This window comes from Carcharodon carcharias, chromosome 31 (assembly GCF_017639515.1).
Source record: "Carcharodon carcharias isolate sCarCar2 chromosome 31, sCarCar2.pri, whole genome shotgun sequence".
NCBI classification, from domain to species: domain Eukaryota; kingdom Metazoa; phylum Chordata; class Chondrichthyes; order Lamniformes; family Lamnidae; genus Carcharodon; species Carcharodon carcharias.
In genome coordinates, this window is record NC_054497.1 from 2,643,215 (window position 1) to 2,662,378 (window position 19,164).

At 42.0% G+C, this 19,164-nt stretch overlaps 1 protein-coding gene across 1 annotated transcript; it reads right to left on the bottom strand.

The window, feature by feature from the left end:
• Positions 1–14,319: 14,319 nt before the first annotated feature.
• On the bottom strand, positions 14,320–16,647 carry LOC121271780 (protein phosphatase 1 regulatory subunit 29-like). The gene has a single exon (XM_041178045.1). The coding sequence runs from the start codon at positions 16,645–16,647 to the stop codon at positions 14,320–14,322; it is 2,328 nt and encodes a 775-aa protein (XP_041033979.1).
• Between the last annotated feature and the right edge of the window lie 2,517 nt (positions 16,648–19,164).

Sequence of the window (19,164 nt, forward strand, 5' to 3'; positions counted from 1 at the left end):
TTCATCAGCCATGGTTGTGCAGGACAGACATGATCTACTAGGAGCCACACTAGGACATAGACAGAAAGAGGCTGGACCAGAAGCTAAGTGAAAGATCAGCCCATTGTAACTGCTATCCTCTTCTCAATGATGCAGCCATTTTGAATGGAGACCAAGCCCATTCATTTCATTATTAGGAATAGCCTGATAACTTAATTGGCATTGTGGCAGTGTATTAATACTCTCTTTTATCAGATGTAACAAAAGAAAACACGATATCAGCAAGCAAGAAGGATAAGTTAGTTTCTGATTTGAAATTGTCACTGAAACCTTGTTTGAGGAGGAAAGAATTAGTTACATGTCATGATGTGTTCATGCAAATGGATAAAAATAAAGACTTGCATTTATTTAGCACCTTCCATGGTCACCCGATGTCTCAAGGCACTTTACAGCCAATGAAGTGCTTTAGAAGTGTAGTCATTGTTGTAATGTAAGAAACACAGCAGCCGCTTTGCACACAGCAAGCTCCCACAAAGAGAAAGATGATAATGACCAGATAATCTGTTTTAGTGATGTTGATTGAAGGGTAAACAGTAACCAGAAAACCCAGGATAATCCTTCTTTGAAATACATCCAAAGGACGGCACTCCCTCAGTACTGCACAGGGGTCGGGGGGGACGGGGGGGTGGTCAGCTTTAAATTTTGTGCCCAGGTCTTGGAATGGGGCTTGAACCCAGAACCTTCTGATGCAGAGGAAAAAGTGCCACTAACATAGCTGCTGCTGACATTTACCGTACGCTCTTATGTTGTGTACAAACAAATTAGAAGGGCTCATGGGGACCTTCAAATTGATGCTAATCTAGCATTTGAATTAATTTATCTTTATTTGGATTATTCATTTAAGAGTAACAGTGGGTGGTAGGTCACTCAGTCCAGCAGCCTTCCCCTTTGTCCCTCTGCCTACAGCCCACTGTGATGTTAAATATGACTGTCAAGGAGATGACATTTGATCGAATAATTATTTGCCCCAAAAAGTGCTTTAATTCCAAGGGCCTCTGTCCTTTCCATTCTCCAAGTGGTTGTGCAAGAGAATTTTAACAGTAACTATGGCATCCTTTGTTTCTGTTAATCCTCCCTAAAGGGAGGTGGATCGTCAGAGACGGTAGATAGAGAGGAACTATTTCCACTTGTCGGGGAGTCCAGAGCTAGCAGACATAGTCTAGAAAACTAGAGCCAGAAGTGATATTAGGAAACACTCCTACACACAAAGAATGGTAGAACTTTGGAAGTCTCTTCTACAAACAGCAACTGACACTAGATAACTCTAAATTTTAAATCTGAAATTGGTTAATTTTTGTTAACCAGAAGTATTGATGGCTTTGGAGCAAATGCCAGTATATGGAGTTAGGTCACAGACCTCACTGAATGGTAGAACAAACTCGAGGGGCTGAATGGTCTACTCTTGCCCCTAAATTGCTAAGATCTGAGACACTTCTGGAAGTAAAGAAATCAAGGAGGGGAAAAGGTCTATTCATCCCAATAAAGCTCATTCCTCCAGCACATTAATTCTCTTATTGTGGAAACCAATTGTATTTTGAATAACCTTTATGGATTTTGCTTTTAATGCTCTTACAGAGTATGCTTGAGGGGCCAAGTGGCCTACTCCTGCTCCTAACTCATCTGTAGTTCATATGTTGGTGGATGATTTCAAATGTTTTTCACTCTTTCGGTTAAACAAAAGCTTCTCTTCGTAAGTTCGAAATTTTATGAGCCAAGGTCAGGCAGTCTCAATCTACTTCAGAATGGTCACTTGCTCAAAGCCCATTATCATTAATCACCAGGCCCTGCCTGAGAGGGTACTAAATGGATGCACCGGCTAATGGAAAGATGCCTCACTATAGTGGAACAGGATTGCTCTAATGAGCGTAGTGGGCGAGTTACATTGTTGAGGAAGAGTAGAGGACGCACTATTATGCATCCAGATTCTATAACTATAATATGGGAGTGCTAGATGCTGATGGCGAATACTTAAACTCAAATGTCTTCCATTCCCCAGTCCTAACATCTCTCATCATTTTGTCAAAAAGGGTTTACATCATAAGGACTATCTCACTGCAACTATCGCATGAAGCTATTTGAATTGTCATAAAGCCAAGAGATTGTTAGAAGAAAAAGTCACTAAAATTATTCTCAAATGCTGGACAAATTGTCTGTCACAGACATCGAGCATTTACCAAGGCCATAAGAGAATCTAATGATTCGGACACATTTACAGGACAGCTGAGCAACATGCTTGCAGTCTAAGACATTTAAATCCTTTAATTGTATCAATAACATTGCAAAGCATCAGCCATCTATTCTCTATGCTTCAGTGGATGTTATAGCTCATCACTTCAGTGCTAATGTACACTTGCCTACCCACAGTAGCTCAGCAAAGATTATCATATTACACTCACAAGCTCTACTGCTCTCTGAAAGAAGCCACAGCTTCCAAACCATTATTGTACAGGATTTTTGGTTTCAGTGCACCATCTGATAATATATCCCACATGTCAATTACTCCTGATGAATTTCTTGATGTCAATCATTATCATTACAGTTTGATCCTATGTTTCTTTGCTCTTATTTGTAATTTAGTTCAATATCACAAATTGACTTCTTCCATCCCCTTTTATATGCTTCCATAAGTTCTCCTCTCGGATGCAGCCTTCCCAACCTGAAAAGCTTGTGTTTCCCCCCCCCCCCCCCCCCCCCCCCCACCGGTCTCTCCCGATAACTCAGCTCTCCCAAGTACTTGGGACCGTCCTCTTCCCTGCACTGACTCCAGCACTTGAATGTCTCTTCCCAATTTCTTGGAGACCAGAAGTGGACATAGTGCTTCAGTCTTTCTGCAGCACTGCCCACAGTTTGATCCCTGTTCAATTGTTCTGTGTTTGATTATGTGAGTCTGGTAAGTGATCTATGCCTACTGTGCTTGATTAGTTAAGCCTGGGTGTTGGCTCAGAGTTAGGGTAAACAGTGAAACTGCTAGAAGCTGAGCTGTCAGCATGAGGGTAGACATTTTGTGATATTTTAAAACTTTTGTAAATAAACCTGTTGCACACTTAGACACTAGTGTCATCTCTGCATTGCTCCGAAATCCCACAAACTGACAAATCCCTATCACCACTGCTTATGTTGATCAACCCATATTGATTTTGCTCTTCTTCATTGTTTAAATATGTTCAACATTGAGCTAAATAAGACGTGAATATCTCTTTCAGCTTCATCCTCAGCTATCTCAACATTATTCACCCATTTTTGTTTCCTTTACAGTCACCTGCCTTAAATTGCATCCTTTTAAGTTGCATACCAGGAATGGCTGGTTGTCTTATGAGGAAAGAGTGGACAGGTTGGGCTTGTATCTGCTGGAATTTAGAAGAGTAAGAGGTGACTTAATTGAAATCTTTAAGATCCTGAGAGGTTTTGACATGGCGGACGTGGAGAGGGTGTTTCCCCTTGTGGGAGAATCTAGAATTAAGGGTCACTGTTTAAAAATAAGAGGCTGCTCATTTAAGACAGAGATTAGGTGATTTTTTTTTCTCACAGAGGATAGTGAGTCTTTGGAATTCTTCTCAAAAGGCGGTGGAAGCAGAGTCTTTGAATATTTTTAAGGCAGAGCTGGATAGATTCTTGATTAACAAGGGGATGAAAGATTATCAGGGGTAGGCAGCAATGTCCAGTTGAGATTACATTCATATCAGCCATGATTTTATTGAATGGCGGAACAGGCTCGAGGGGCTGAGTGGCCTACTCCTGCTCCTAATTCATATGTTCCTTGTTCTGCCTTAGTTTTATCCAACAATTTCTGGCTGTGTTTGCCACTCCCGCTCTAGTTTAGTATCTTCTGAAAATTTGATTAATTTCTAATGTACTCCTGAGCCAAGGTCACATATAAACAATACCCATACCTGAGGCATCCCACTCATTGCTTCCCCCTACCCCAGCATAACTTCTTTAATAAGCACCCATTGTTTCCTACATTTCAGCCAGTTTCTCATCCATTCCTATGTTGTGGACTATGGTTGAGCGGTTCTGTGTTAGAATTTGACCACATAATCTGGGCTGATAATACAGAGCAGTACTGAGGCAGACAGTGCTGCACAGCAGGAAAGGCTGCCTTTTTGGATGAGGTGCCCTCTCAGGATAAGGGGCCAATCATTTAGGACAGAGATAAGCAGAAATTTCTTCACTCAAAGGGTAGTGAATCTTGGGAATCCTCAACCCCTAAGGGTTGTGGATGCTCCACCGTTGAATACATTTAAGGCTGGGATAGACAGATTTTTGATCTCCTTGTGAGTTAAGAGATTATGGTTGGGAAAATGGAGTTGAAGCCCATGATCATACTGAATGGCGGAGCAAGCTCAGTGGGCCACGTGGTCTACTCCTGCTCCTACTTCTTATGTTCGTATGGTCATAAAAGTTCCCTGGCAGTGTTTGAAGAAGAGCAGGGGAGTTTTTCCTGGTTCCTTGGCCAACATTAATTCCTCATCCAGCACCATCAAAAACAGATTACCTGGTCATTAACACATTGCCATTTGTGGGTGCTTGCTATGTGCAAAATGGCTGCCAACTTTTCAGACATTATGACAGTGACTACACCTCCAAAGCACTTAATTGGCTGTAAAGCACTTTGGGGCACTGTGAAAGGTGTTACATAAATGAGTCTTACTTCTTTACCTTGGAAACCCATAACTTTGGGTTCAATTAATAGCTTTTGCATGTGGAACTTTTTCAGAAACCTTTTCAAAGTCAAGATACACCCCAAGATGGAGCTCATTACAATCCTTGTGTGCTGTCCCTAGCTGAACCACAGGAGGTTAATCAGGCAGCAGGCCTTCTACTTCTGAAATTCATGTTGACAACCGGTTACTAGGCTGTTGTTGTACAGATAATTGCCCCAAGTTTACCTCTGATGAAGCATTCCATGATTTTGTACCGAATGTGAATGAGAATGAATTGGTCTCTAGCTGGCTGTGCAAGACCTATATCCCTAGAGATCCAGGTACACAGATCTTTAAAGGCTGGTCATCGGACAGAGATGGCCAGAAGTTGGGACATATAGGATTGTAGTTTTTAAATACAGAAGGCTTGAATACAAGAGCAAGATGGATGATGCTTGCTAGAAATTGACTTGGTATAAGTGTAGTTTTGAATGCTCCAAATGTACAACATGAGAGCCATCAAAAAGATATAATATACATTCACTGGGGTTTTTTAATTTATTATTTCATGGGATGTGGGCATCACTGGCAAGGCCAGCATTTGTTGTCCATCCCTAATTGCCTTTGAACAGAGTGACTTACTAGGTCATTTAGGCAAGCAGTTAAGAGTCAACCATATTACTGTGGCTCTGGAGTCACATGTAGGCCAGACCAGATAAGGATGGCAGATTTCCTTCCCTAAAGGACATTATTGAACCAGGTGGGTTTTTATGACAATCAATGATAATTTCATGCTCACCATCACTAAGAGTAGCTTTCAATTCCAGATTTTAATTAATTGAATTTAAATTCCACCAGCTACCGCGGTGGGATGTGAGTCCATACCACTCGATGATTAGTCTGGGCCTTTGACTCAGTGACGTTGTCACTATGGAACCCTCTTCCCCCTAATCAGCCTAGGGCAATTCCAGCGTTAAAGTAGCAGGTGTTCAACAGTATGTAGGAGGGGAAACAGTGGAAGATTAATTTGTTTGGTTGGTGAATCAGTAACAAGGGGACATAAACTGAAAACTGGTACCAGAACAATAAAGGAGAAGATTCTTCCCACACATGAGTTAATGAGAAAGCAGATTCACAGCATTTAAGAGGGAAATAGGTAAACATTTGAAAAAGAGAAGTGCCATAACAGGCAGGGAATGGGATTCGAGTTGGTACCTACAATATGGATGGGCCAAGTGGATTTCTTCTGTACTGTAATGGCCATCAAGTCCCAGAGCAGGACTCAAACCCAGAGCTGCTGGTTCAGAGGTAGGGACCCTACGCCCTCTGTGCTACAGGATGTGGGCATTGTGAAACATGGGATGTGGATGTGCACTGAGCTTGTGAGGAATGGGGAACTTTGGATCTAGTTTCCAAAAGCTCTCCACCACTGGGAGATTCCTTCACCTCATATTTGGGTCTGTTGCAGATTAATCAATAGAGATTTTTTGCTACGATTAGTCAACAACCCCATTATTATCTCTGCACCATGCGAGTTCCAGGATGTTGGAAGATGAACTTCATGGACCACAGTGCATTTTTCTCTCTAGCATTTCCTATGTTCCTGTGTAAAAGTGCCAGTCCTAGTCCTAGCCAGTCCCTATCAAAGAAAGTGAACCAGTAATCCCATTCTCGGAGCTGTATTGGAATCTGAAACATCGGTATGATAGTATTCTGGCACACAATACTAACAGTATCCATCCCTTGGAGCTTCATTTATATACAGGTCTTAGAACTTGAAAGATCATTTTCTGATGTACCCTGTAACCTCTGAAAAATAATGCTCTCTGTGCTCTCACTCACTCCTGGGATTTGAAAGATAATGCTTGGTATTGCTCTGACATTCAGCCCATTTTCTCACCAGTTATACTTGTGTTGACTGGTTTTGCCCTCTTGGCCAGGTCATTAAGGGAGACGTGCCTTCATGAAAGGAAAGAATTACCTCACTAAAGGCAAAAGCTACTGGCATCACATTGCTGGAAGGTTACGTGAAAAGCTGAGCCTCCGCTCCATTGAATGAGAGACACAGAAGCAAGATCCCTTTGAGGTTGGAAAAATAATCAAAACCTATTGTAGAAATTCAAATTATTTTCCTTTTGCAAAGTTACTCTGGGTAAATGAGTGATTTTAAAATAACTGAGCTGGTTCAAGCTAGGATGTGAAGACATTTCCTCACTGGAAATGTGGACATAATACACCATGAGTTCTAACTACTTACATGTAACTTCCAGGCACATTGAAGATAACCATATTTACTGTCTTACTGCAAAGGCGGAAACCTGTTCATAACTGCATCAATTAAAAGCAAGAATTTAATTGATGCACTGATGCTATTTGGACTGTCAATTATAATACACCCATAATTTCTTATCTGTAGCGTATAGGAGAGATGCTGGAGCCACCGGTCGGATTTACTGAATGATTTTCACTCCACAGTAAAGTAAAAGTCAGGTTTAAACATTGGGTTAGTGTCAATTAGGGGTCGATTCCACAGCTCGTTGTGGACAAAGATAATTCCAGTCTGAGTCCTAGTTGAGTTCACATGCCTGTAATTTTTTCAGCAATATGACTTCCCACTAACCAAGCCCAGTTGCCTGGCCACATTGCTCAGTAGCTAATCACTAAATGTTAATTAACTGAAAATTTAAACCCTGAAAACAGTTGGGAGTGTGACTAGCGTGTCACTGTTCTCGAGAGAAACTGGAGCGAAATCTTGTTCTCCACGACAAGAATGTTGGGTATCCAACTGGACATCTTTTTCTCACTATTGTAAACTGAGAGAGTCCGGGCTAAGGGTCAGGCTGTGGGCGTCTGATTCTAGGTCGTGCAGACTAAGGTACAGTTCAGGTCGTAACAGGCCCTTTTTTTAAAATAAAATCTTCATCATCCCTGTTTTCTATTCAGCTCCAAGCACGCACGGAGAAAGTGGTCTGTCACAATAAACAAAGTTGACAAACAGTCACATACACAACAATACTCGCTCTGAAAATACATTAAATCATGCAATAAACGTTTCACTGTTGGCATCATTATTTTTTTTTTGTCTTTTATCTTTAAATAATTTCCGACCCCTTCTTCCCTCCCGCCCAAAACCATTTCGGCCTTTGTATTACAAAATTCACATTTTGATTATTTTGTACCAGGTTTGTCGGTGCATGAATTCAATTGGAACAAGACCAAGGTTAAAAACATCTTTAAGAATAGAGTTTGGATTACCATGGGTCCATTTCATTTGTGTTGCTGTTGTTAAAGAGCCAGTGTCCACCCAGGGGGAGATCACCAACCTTCTTCCTTTCTGCATCTCTCTATGGAATTCTGCGAGATGCCAAGAGCTACGGGGGGAGCATTAAAGAGCAGCGGGAAAATGCAGAGGAAAAGTACAAGACCGTTGAAAGAGAACCAGAAATGTTTTGCACTGGGGCTTAAAGGTGACGTTACTGGAAATGTATACATCGGAGACCAAACATGTTGCACCTGTGAGTTTGAACTTCAAACAAAATAATGGGGGACAAGAAAGGATAGTGGATTAAAACTTTATCGTAAAAATCACAACCCCCCCCCCCCCCCCACCCCCAAACACTTCTGAGAATGGACACAATGCTAGGGCAACGTGGAGGGAGCTTCACTCATCATCTAAATATGCAGTAGCTGAGCAGGGAGTGCTTGATGCTGACAAAGTGGAATGTTGTATAATCTCCAATAGAATTCGGCCTCAGCTTGGACGAACGCAAAAAAAAAAAATCACCAGAAGCAAGATCAAGAGGCTCGGGATACCATTCCAAAGGTGCGTGAAGAATTTTACGCTCCCCAAACGAGGGGTGACAGCAGCCCAATCATAGTCCGTAAGGGTCCAATTGTCCATGGGGAACGTCTTACACGCTGCTGTCACATAGGCAAATTATGCGGAACTCTCCATTGGTTTAAAAGACCCAAAAACAAACATCTAAAGTGGACCTTTCTTGATATTGGTAGACAAACTGATATTAGTGGCTTGCCACCACCTTTTCAAGGGCAGTTAGGGATGGGCAACCCTTGCCAGTGACAGCCACATCTCATGAATGAATTTTAAAAAAATGATTATTGTGTTCTTGTGACTTTTTTTGTGCTACTTTAACACAGGCATTACTCGTTTATTTTATAAATGGGCCATAGGTATGAGCAAAGAGTAACTTTGTACAAAATATTGGTTAGCCAACAGTTAAAGTTTTGTCTGCAGTTTGGTACTTTCACAAAAGGACATTTAAGCAGAGAGTTGTTGGAGCATAGAATGGTGTGTCAGAAAGAACATGGGAACAGGGGGAGACTGCTCCACAATTCATTCAATTATGGCTGATCTGTATCATATTCCCATCCCCCACCTTGGTTCCACAAATCCTAATACCTTTGCCTAACAAAAATCTATCTGAAATTTTAAATTAGCTCCTCACCTCAACATATTTTGGGGGGGATGGAGAGCTTCAGGCTTTTGTGTAAAGAAACACTTTGTGACTTCACTCCTGAATGACCTCGCCCTAAATTTAAGGTTCTTTGTTCTGGACACTCCACCAGAGGGAATATTTACTACCAATGTATCCTATCAAATCCTATCATATCAATCAGATCAACCCTTAGCCTTCTATACATGAGGGATTGCAAGCCCACTCTATGCACCCTGCCCTCATAATTTAACACTTATAACCCCAGTATGATTCTGGTGAATCTCTGCTATCCAAGGCCAAAATATCCATCCTAAAGTCCAGAAATGAATGCAGTACCTAAATGGACCCACCCAGAGTTTATCTAACCATAATGTAACTTCCATGCGTAACTTTCTTTTTCCCCAGAGAGCAGTTAAGGTAGATCATTGAGGGGAAAGTTGGACAAATGGTGTCCAATGGTTCAAAATGGTGGAAGACACGAAGGTACGACAGAGCATGGGGCAGTGGGATTAGTTTCGGATTGCTCTAGGAAAGAGTCAGCACAGATACGATGGGCCAAATGGACCCACCTCTGTACTGTAAACATGTGGCCTCTGTTAAAAATAGTGAACAAAGGAATATTATATGAATGTGTTCAATGCTCATTAACTAACAATGTCAATAGTCATGCATAGTCTAGTGTAGGTAGAAGCACAGATGCCAAAACCGAGCAAAGTCAGCGAATATTACTCTTCTGTCTGAGGACATCAGGAAATATCAGTGGGATTACTCCTCTGTATAAGTGACTGATCCTTCGTCTGTTCTAGAATATCAATTGTTCCGTGCTGGCTGGACACATCACTGTGAAATGCGTTGTGAACAGTTAATATATTCAGGTATGTGAGAGCAATGAAAATAATGGAGTGTGATTCCTGAAATGCCACTAAGCAAATCCTAAGAAATTCCACAGAATACAATCTTATTCGGCCACTGTGGAACAATAGCCCCTCTGTATAGAGTGCAAAGCAATTCACCAGGACCAGGCTAAGCTAGGTGAAGCCATAATGAAGCTGGATCTGAAAACTCAAAGCAATACTGACTCATGTAGCATGGGGAGATACATCTCTTTCTAAACATATGCATTATCCCCTTGAATTATGAAATTGTGTTGGGGAAGAAGTCAAATAGGACATTTGTCTAATCTACTTGGGAAGTGGGGTATCCTGTTCAGACTCTGCACTCAGGTTAGGTGCCCTAGCTTATCACTTTAGATAAAACTTCTACTGTAAACTCACTCAATCAATGCAAGCTGGGCAAAGCGACAAATGCCCTAAGAAGTGAATCATGTAATTGAAGAAATTCTTTGATTAAATAAGGTAGGGGAAAGATAAAATTTCAGCAGGGACGCCTATAAATGAGGACTGAACACTGAGCTGGAAAATGAAGTGAAGAGAAAGAGATCGAGAACAATCTTTCTATCCTCTCATTAATGCGAACATCAGGACCTACGCCTAGATGATGTCCGTCTCTACTCTCTTCCTCTTGCCTGCATTTGGGAATTAATTTGCAATTGCCAACTACTCTTTGGCCTGTAAGTAAAATAGTTATTTTGGGCAGGTTTAAAATTCCTATTGCTCCCCACCACCACTCCCACAAAGAAGGAACTGGGAAGAAATGGTTTAACCTAAGTATTCATGCATCCCTGAAGCAAAGGTTAAAATGGAATCTAGCAACCACAGGAAAATGGCACCTAATGTTGCCATGACAACTGCAATTCTCCAAAATGGGTGGCCATCTTGATTGGATAACATTTACAAGGCATCCACGCAAGTACATAATGCCCATGATTGGCCTGTTTGATCTTATTATAAATCTTTCTAGAGGATATATTATAATACAGAAAGTAATGAATGCTTGGCAGAGAATTATTATTCAATCGAAGATTCCTGGTGATAATCAAAAGCAAAGTTCTTGTAGTTCTTGAAGTATCCCCCACAAAACCCTGAGATCAAAACAGAATCTTCAACTCCTTCCTCAGTCACTACTTCTCAGCCTTGAAGTCATTCATACAGTAAGATTCTTAAGTTGACTTACTGGTGATGATGGGCATTGAAGGTGTAACATGCCCTGGACTAATGTGTTAGGCTCTGGTGCGTTGAGGTTGACCTTATCTTGAGAGGTCAATGTGATAAATTAAAGAGACTACAAAGATTCATATTTCTGCAAAAAAAAACACACAGAAACAAAATAGCGTTGATTCCATTTGTTGGCACAATCCATTTTGCATAATGTTTTAGCAAACCATACACTTTGGTTCCCAGTGAATTCTTACTAAAGAACATGACAGATGGTATTTCTGAGATGTGGAAGACTTTCCCATTCTGGCACCCAGTGACGGCATCAAACCGTGCCAAGGTGCAGGTATGGTCATAGAGTAAAGCTCCCTCTACGCCTGCCCAGTCAATGAGCATCAGCCTGATTTCAGAACAGCATTCCACTACTCTATCATTGTACCATTTTTCTACATCCCACGGCAATTATTCTATGGCCTCTCTGAGTGAGATTCCCAACCAACCACCTGTTAGTATCGACTAAAAGGTAGCTTTGGCATATGCCTACTAGGATCTAGGTTGAGTCTTTTCATTTCATCTTAGGTCTTCACAGCCAATGATGTACAATTGAGATGTTTATCCCCTCAGTATGGCCTGGATTATTTCACTTGTACTACAAATTACTTCATGTCTTCCATTTTTTTCTATAGGCCTTTGGCCCTTTGACATTGTAGTGGGTCCAAGAAGTGACAAGTCACATGATGAGAAGGCTTAAACACCTTCCCTGGTATTAGAACATCAAAATGATATACATATGTGATTTTTTAAAAAGCTATATTTACATTGCATTTTGCAGTAACTTCGTTATTTTATTACAATATTACCAAAAAAAAATTGCAAGTAGAAAAATATTGGTTGCCACCATTCATATTCAATTGTAAGGGGAGATTGCGAATGAGCATTTTGATTGGGTGATAGGAGAGATGCTTGCTTTGAGGTGAGATGAATGTTAGTTTTTCCTAGTACTCCCCACTCCCCACCCCCACCCCTTCACCCTACACTCCTTGGCCAGCTCCCAAGTGGAGTGTTCCACTACGCAAAGCCAATGTAAACAGCATCTGCACATTGGCAGAGTCCAGACTTGGTTTTGGAAAGGGCTATCTTCAGTACCCTTCACAGCAGCCTGGTGCTGCCCTTGCCAGGAGTGGGCAACAGAAACCAAACTGATCCAAGTTTGGAGTATTTGATTATGAAGGGAACAGGTTCCACTAGGACGAAACGTGGAAGTTCAACATTCAGAATGACTCAAATGCCAATTCTTCCTCTCTTCAACTGAGGCAGAGGCATGGGACTCTAACTTCCAGATTTAACCTTAAAGCTCCTGCTGTATCGCTAGACCAACAAAAAAATGGTTGCTCTAAAATTACTGCTCACGATATTAGTGGTCAGACACTGAAGGAGCTTGTATGATAACCCTGTGCTCTAACAAAAGAATTAATCCATTTATCACTCAACACTTTGAATATAATAGCTGATAGATGAATATCACGCAAACATATTAAAGAACTTGTATGTATACAGCACCTTTCATGACATCCTAATGTGCTTTGTAGCCAATTCATTGCTTTCAAAGTGCCGCTATGTAGTCAAATACAATGACCAATATGGTCACAAACAGCAGTTAGATAAATGACCAGTTAATCTGTTTTGGTGGCCTTGGTTGAGAGATAAATATTGGCCAGAACTTCAGAACTAATTCTGGACTTCCTCAAATACTATCATGGGAACTTTTACATCCACCTAGAAGGGATTTCAGTTTAATGTCTCATCCAGAATCCAGCAATGCAGCACCCCTTCAGTACTGCATCAGTCTATGTGCTGAAGTCCTAGCATGGGCATTGAGCCTATAAACATCTGACTTAACAGTGAGTCAAGAAACAAGACAGTTAAGTGCTTGTCTAACAGTAAGTTTTGTGCTAACACTTTTGAGAGATATGTTTGTCTGGAAAATGAATGCCATTTCAATTAGGGCATTAATAGGTTTTATTTAGATGTACAGGACTGGAATGCTATGTGGAGATGGGAGGTCAGAAATTAGATTTAGGAATATTCCAAAGACTCATCAAACTATCCAAGATAAAGGGGGCTATTTTAACTTTACTGGCCTGATGGAATCCATGGGATAGGATAGAACACCAGATTTACAACCCTCCCAATAAAGTCTATTGACTTCAATAGAGAGTAAAATTGAACAGGATTTAAAACCAGCGCAGCATTCAATTCTGGTGATCTCCTAATAGGTGGCTTACATTAAAATTGCCTCCAATGTTTCACTTTTTAGCTGGGATCTTTTACAGTTAAACTTAGCCTGAAATGCTAAGGGTGGATTGATGTTCAATTGGGTGTAAAACTGGAGTTGTGGTTTAAACCGCTGTGCCAATGGAAATCAAAAACCTGATGGTGTCTATAATGGGTGGCCCAACTGCAGCACGTTCAACTATGACAAAATGGCTGGGAAAATCCACCCAAGATCTCAAGATCCATAAGTTTGAAAAGCATTGTTGGCAATGTTGGTGGAACCAGAGATTAATGCGCACTCACAGCAGTACGATGACCATTATTTTAACAAGCTATTAATCCCAATGGGTTAATGGCTCTGTTAAAATAGTGCCCAGAGGAACATAATAAGAACCCACTAATGTTACCAGCCAGAAAAGCTAGGCCTTTGAGAAAATTTCCATAACCACTTCCCATCTGTTCATTTTCATTGGCTGACAGGAATGAGATCTTTTCACCCAGAGGGAAAGGCTTCTCCCAAAAAAAGACACCCTTCCTGATTTAATTCCCATAACCGTGATCATGCATGGCCAGTGGTAGCTAGAAATGCCCCTCAATTCATAACCAAATTAACGTTATGGGGTAAGTCAGATTTTGTGGTGTAAAAATATGACTGGATTATCAGGAGCAGATGGAGGGGGAAGGGGATGTTCAAAAATCAAGAACTGGTAATGAAACATTTGAGGGGTGTTTGCTGGGCTGTGGCTTATAAAATGAGACGTTATAAATGTCTAACAAATGAAAAGGACCCATTAATCCTTTTGTTTTGTTTTGTTTTTTTTTTGTAAACTTGTCAATCAGTCTTAAGCCCAGTCACAACTTTTGCTGGGCAGAAACACCTTTCCAATAATCTAAAATATCGTGCAAGTCTTCGTCTTTAGCAAACTGGACTTTTTTTCGCAAGGCGTGACCAGCTGCCATGTACACCTCCTCCCGAGGGTGCTTTTTATAGGGGCGGAACCTCTCCCAGATCTTGTGAGTGCTTTCCGATGAGTACTCCGGGCTGGAGGAATATCCAGAGAACTGGTGCCTGGGGGAGAGCTGGGAGTAGGCGGAGTCCCTTTTGGATCGGGAGAGTGGCTTTAATAGTGTGGACCTCTGGCTTATAGTGTCCCCGTGTTCTTCATAATACAAGGCAGGGAAGGAGTGGCGATGTTCACTGCAGTGGTAGGTTTGCTGTACCTCCAGACGGTGGATTTCTCCCTGGGCCACTGATGGAAGACGCTTTAAAGGCGTAGGTGTGGGGATGCTCTTCTCGATGTATTTTGCCTCTGTCTTGGATGCCTGGTCGGGTATGTCGAGGCTGAAGACTCGGGTGCTCTTCCCGGAACCGCTGGATGAGATACTGCAGCGTTTCTTGCCGGTGTCCACGCTGCTTTGCCTTTGCAGTGGGTAACCTCCCTCTTTGTAGGTCGGGGAAAGGAAACCAGGCCTCTCCAGCTGGGAGGAGGAAGTGCTGGGCGTGATTTGGCGGTCAATGGACATCTCAGAATCAGCGCCGATAAAAGCAGCAGAATCCAGCTTCAAAGCATCGATGCAGTTGTTGATGATCTTGTTGACCTTGTCCACCTCTTTGGCAATAGTGGAGATTTCTGCTGTCGACCCTTCCCCATTATCGGTCTGTTTCACTTCCTCGCGGTCGGTGGCCTCCCCTGTGCGGACTTCTATATAGTTGCCCTTGGTGGCTTTGGGAGTCTCGTTGACTTCCATTGGCTTGAATTGGCCCTTCTCCCCTGACACAGAGGGAAGTGAGGACATCCTCGATACTGAAATAGGTTGCTCATGGAACTTTTGCATTGAGTGAATCATACTGCTCGTCTCGGACTCTGGCCCGTACCTCATCTCCAAGATGGTTTTCTTCACATTGATCGACTTCTGTTTCTCCTCTTGAATCCTTCTCTTACGCAAGCAGTAATAAACCACACCCAGAACAATGACCATGCCGAACAAGCATCCCAGGATAGTCATAATGTAATGTGTGGTGGTGGAAGAGTTGGAGGGCTGGGTTATCATTCGCCCTCTTGTGGCAAATGTCAGGCAGGTGTGGTTGAACCTCTGGGACTTTTGGATGGAAGCCACACAGAAGGTATAATCTGTATGGGCCTTCAGCTTCTCCAGCTTAATATATTCTTTCCTGTTGCGTAGATTTGTCACATCAGAAACATAACTATTGTTGTACTGAACGAGAATGTACATTCTGCTGTACGGGGAAGGGATCTGAACCACTAGTGTTGCCCCGGTGATGGTCACATGGTGTAGTTTGATGGTAGGGCTATTTGAAGTGTCTAGAGTATACGTCGTAATAGGCTCCGTGGAAGAGAATTCTGCTGGGTTGATTCCTGAAGAGTAGGCTTCGGGATCTTTCGAAGCCATAGGTGTGGAAAATGGAACAACTTTCACTCCATTCCGACAGGAGGAAGCAAGTAGACTGATGGCATTGTGGTTACTGTTTGGCCTCGGGCTCAACAAGGGATAGCCAGCATATTCTGCCGGACTCTCACACTGCAGTCTGTCATACGTCTTTGTGACATTGTTAAACTCGGCGAGCCAATTCAAGAAACCAACGAGCTCGCAGGAGCAATTGAAAGGATTGCCCGCCAGCTCGCACACCATAAGGCCACTGAGACTGGTGAAGGTGTTGCTCTCCAGTTTAGCCAACTTGTTGGCAGACAGGTCAATACTGATGAGGTTGGGGCACTCCCAGAAACTGTTCACCGAGATGCTCTCAATCAAGTTGTGCTGGACATACATATACTCCAGCCTGGTTAGGCCCCGGAGCATATTCTCTGTGAGGTTCGTCAGCTTGTTGTAGCCCAACTGCAACACGCGCAAGTTTGACTGGACTAAAAAGGCGCCGTCTTCAATGTAGCTGATCTCGTTTTTCGTCAAGTTCAGGTCGGTTAAGTTGCCAAAGCGGCTGAGGGAACTGTACAGGAGGATTTTGAGTTTGTTCTCATTGAGGCGGAGATCCAGCACAGTGCTATTGATGTGTTGAGGGATGGCCTCATAAGGGGGTTGGTTCTGGCTGCAGATTGCCAGCCAGACATAGCCTTTCTCTCCCTCGATCAGCCAACAGTCTCCACAGACCTTTCCAAGCTGGGTCAATAGAACAATCGCTGCCCACAGGCTGATACGGGACATTGTTCAGGACACAGTAGCTGACTTTTGTGAACAGTCTAGGTGTGACTAGTGGCTACCATTAGTTTCAAATATAACCAGCAACAGCAGGCCAGTTCTAGTCATCTCTGCTTTCATTGCTCTTTATGGAAGCACTGGACCAAAAAAAATAGTTGTGAAAGCAGAAAGCAATCAGGTTTTTCTTTTATATCCCTGGGGTCTTTTCACATTGGAAAAAGGAATGGTTCAAACACACTATTTTCAATAACTGTTCAACCTCTCGATTCCGGCTTTGAAAGAAGATCACCTTCGAACCTCAAATGATCCATGGTCAGAGACTCCTGGAACAACAAAAATAAGGCAACAAATTACAGAATTCATTAAAATGATTGTAGCACTTTTCTACAGCATGAAGCAAGTTGAATGTTGTTTTCTTTTTAAAAATATTTTTTCTTTGTAATAGATTCTTTGAAAGGCTGAGACTAATTTTCATGTTTGTACACCCAGACACACACCCCTCTTTGAGCACATCCATTATGAATTCCTATGTAAACATTTATAATGCAATCTTAATTACCAGTAAACTTGTCATGTTGCAATTAGATGCTCCTGCCAGTGGTGGCACTATAGCACCTCAATTTTGCACCTCCTGGCTCCTCAACCTGTACTGCAGAGATATTCATATGTTGCAACTCATTCTGCTCACTCTAGCCCCTCTTCTCTTACTCATCGGTAACAAATTTCTAAATTGCCGTTTGTGGGAGATCGCTGTGTGCAAATTGGCTGCCGTGTTTCCTACACTACAGAAGTAACCACAATTCAAAAGTACTTCACTGGCTGTGAATTGCTTTGGGACATCTTACGTTCATGAAATGGTGAAAATCTGTCTTTCCAATACTACCAAACGAGACTAACTGGTCATTATCGTATTGCTGTTTGTGGGACATTTCTGTATGCAAATGGTCTGCTACTTCTTCACTTCAAAATAGTTCACTGGTTGTAAGCACTTTGGGACATCCTAAGGATGTCAAAGGTGCTACAGAAATACAAAATCTTTCATTCTTTTTTCAAATATTTATCGATACATAAAGTTTAAATGAATACTCAACCGTTTGTATGATAACTGATAATGGGATTCTGATTTATGTAACACCAATGAGGTAACAGGTCATAAATATCAGGTAGTCAATGATAAATCTAATAGATAATTCAGAGGAGACTTCTTTACCCAGAAAGTGGCTAGAATGTGGAACCATTATCCCATAGTTGTGAATGGCATAGATGCTCGTAAGGGCTGCTAGATAAACACATGAGGGAGAAAGGATTAGAAGGATATACTAATAGGGTTAGATAAAGTAGGGCAGTAGGAGGTTTATGTGGAGCATTAACAATGGTAAGGACCTGCTTAATGGCCTGGGTCTATACTGTAATTCTATGTAAGAAAAGCCTCGAACAAACCTCTAGACTCTCAGAATTTCATCAGGTCAAACCAGTGGGTGATAAATATGAGTAACAATTTGACTGCAATGGATTGCCAGGGCTCCAGGACTGTATATGACCCACAAGCTGTAATTTAAACAGGGCTGTTTCAAATAGACTCACCAGTTACAGAGGAACCATAAACTGGTGTATATAGTGCCTTGATAAATACGTCCATGTACAAGACATATGTATAAGATACATGACTGAATGGCTTATTCTGCTGAGCAGCTGCTCTGTTACTGCTTAAATCATTGCATGTTTTAAGGCTTAAAGTAACTAACAAAACAAAACCACTGAAGTTTCTAAGTTTAATATTTCATAATTTTTACACTGAAGAAAGACCTGCATTCATAGCACTAATGAAGTACTTTTGAAGTCACTGAACAGCTGCAGGGCATCCTGAAGGGGGAGGGTGATAAGGCAGAGGTCATGGTACATGTTGGTACTAATGACATAGGTAGAAAGAGGGATGAGGTCTTGCATCAAGAATTCAGGGAGTTAGGCAGTAGACTAAAAAGCAGGACCTCTTGGGTTGTAATCTCTGGATTACTCCCCGTGCCATCTGCTAGCAAGCACAGAAATAGGAGAATAGCGGCAGATGAATACGTGGCTTAAGAGCTGGTGCAGGAGGGAGGGTTTTAGATTCCTGGATCACGGGGACCGTTTCTGGGAAGGTGAGACCTGTACAAGCAGGACGGTCTACATTTGAACCAAAGCAGTACCAACATCCTTTCAGGTGGGTTTACTAGTGCTGTTGGGAGGTGTTTAAACTAATTCGGCAGTGGGAGGGGACACAGAATATTAGCAGAATAGGGACACATCATAATACAGTAAAACAATCAAGTCAGAGGGAGCTACATTAGGTTTCAAGGGAGTAAGGCAAGGCTGGATGGCCTCCACTTTAATGCCAGGAGTATTATAGGTACTGAAGGTAAAACGGATGAGTTAAGGGTGAGAATTGACACGTGGAATTGTGATAGAGTAGCCATCACAGAGACATGGTTGAGGGAGGGGCAGGATTGGCAGCTCAACATTCGGGATATAGAATCTTCAGGTGAG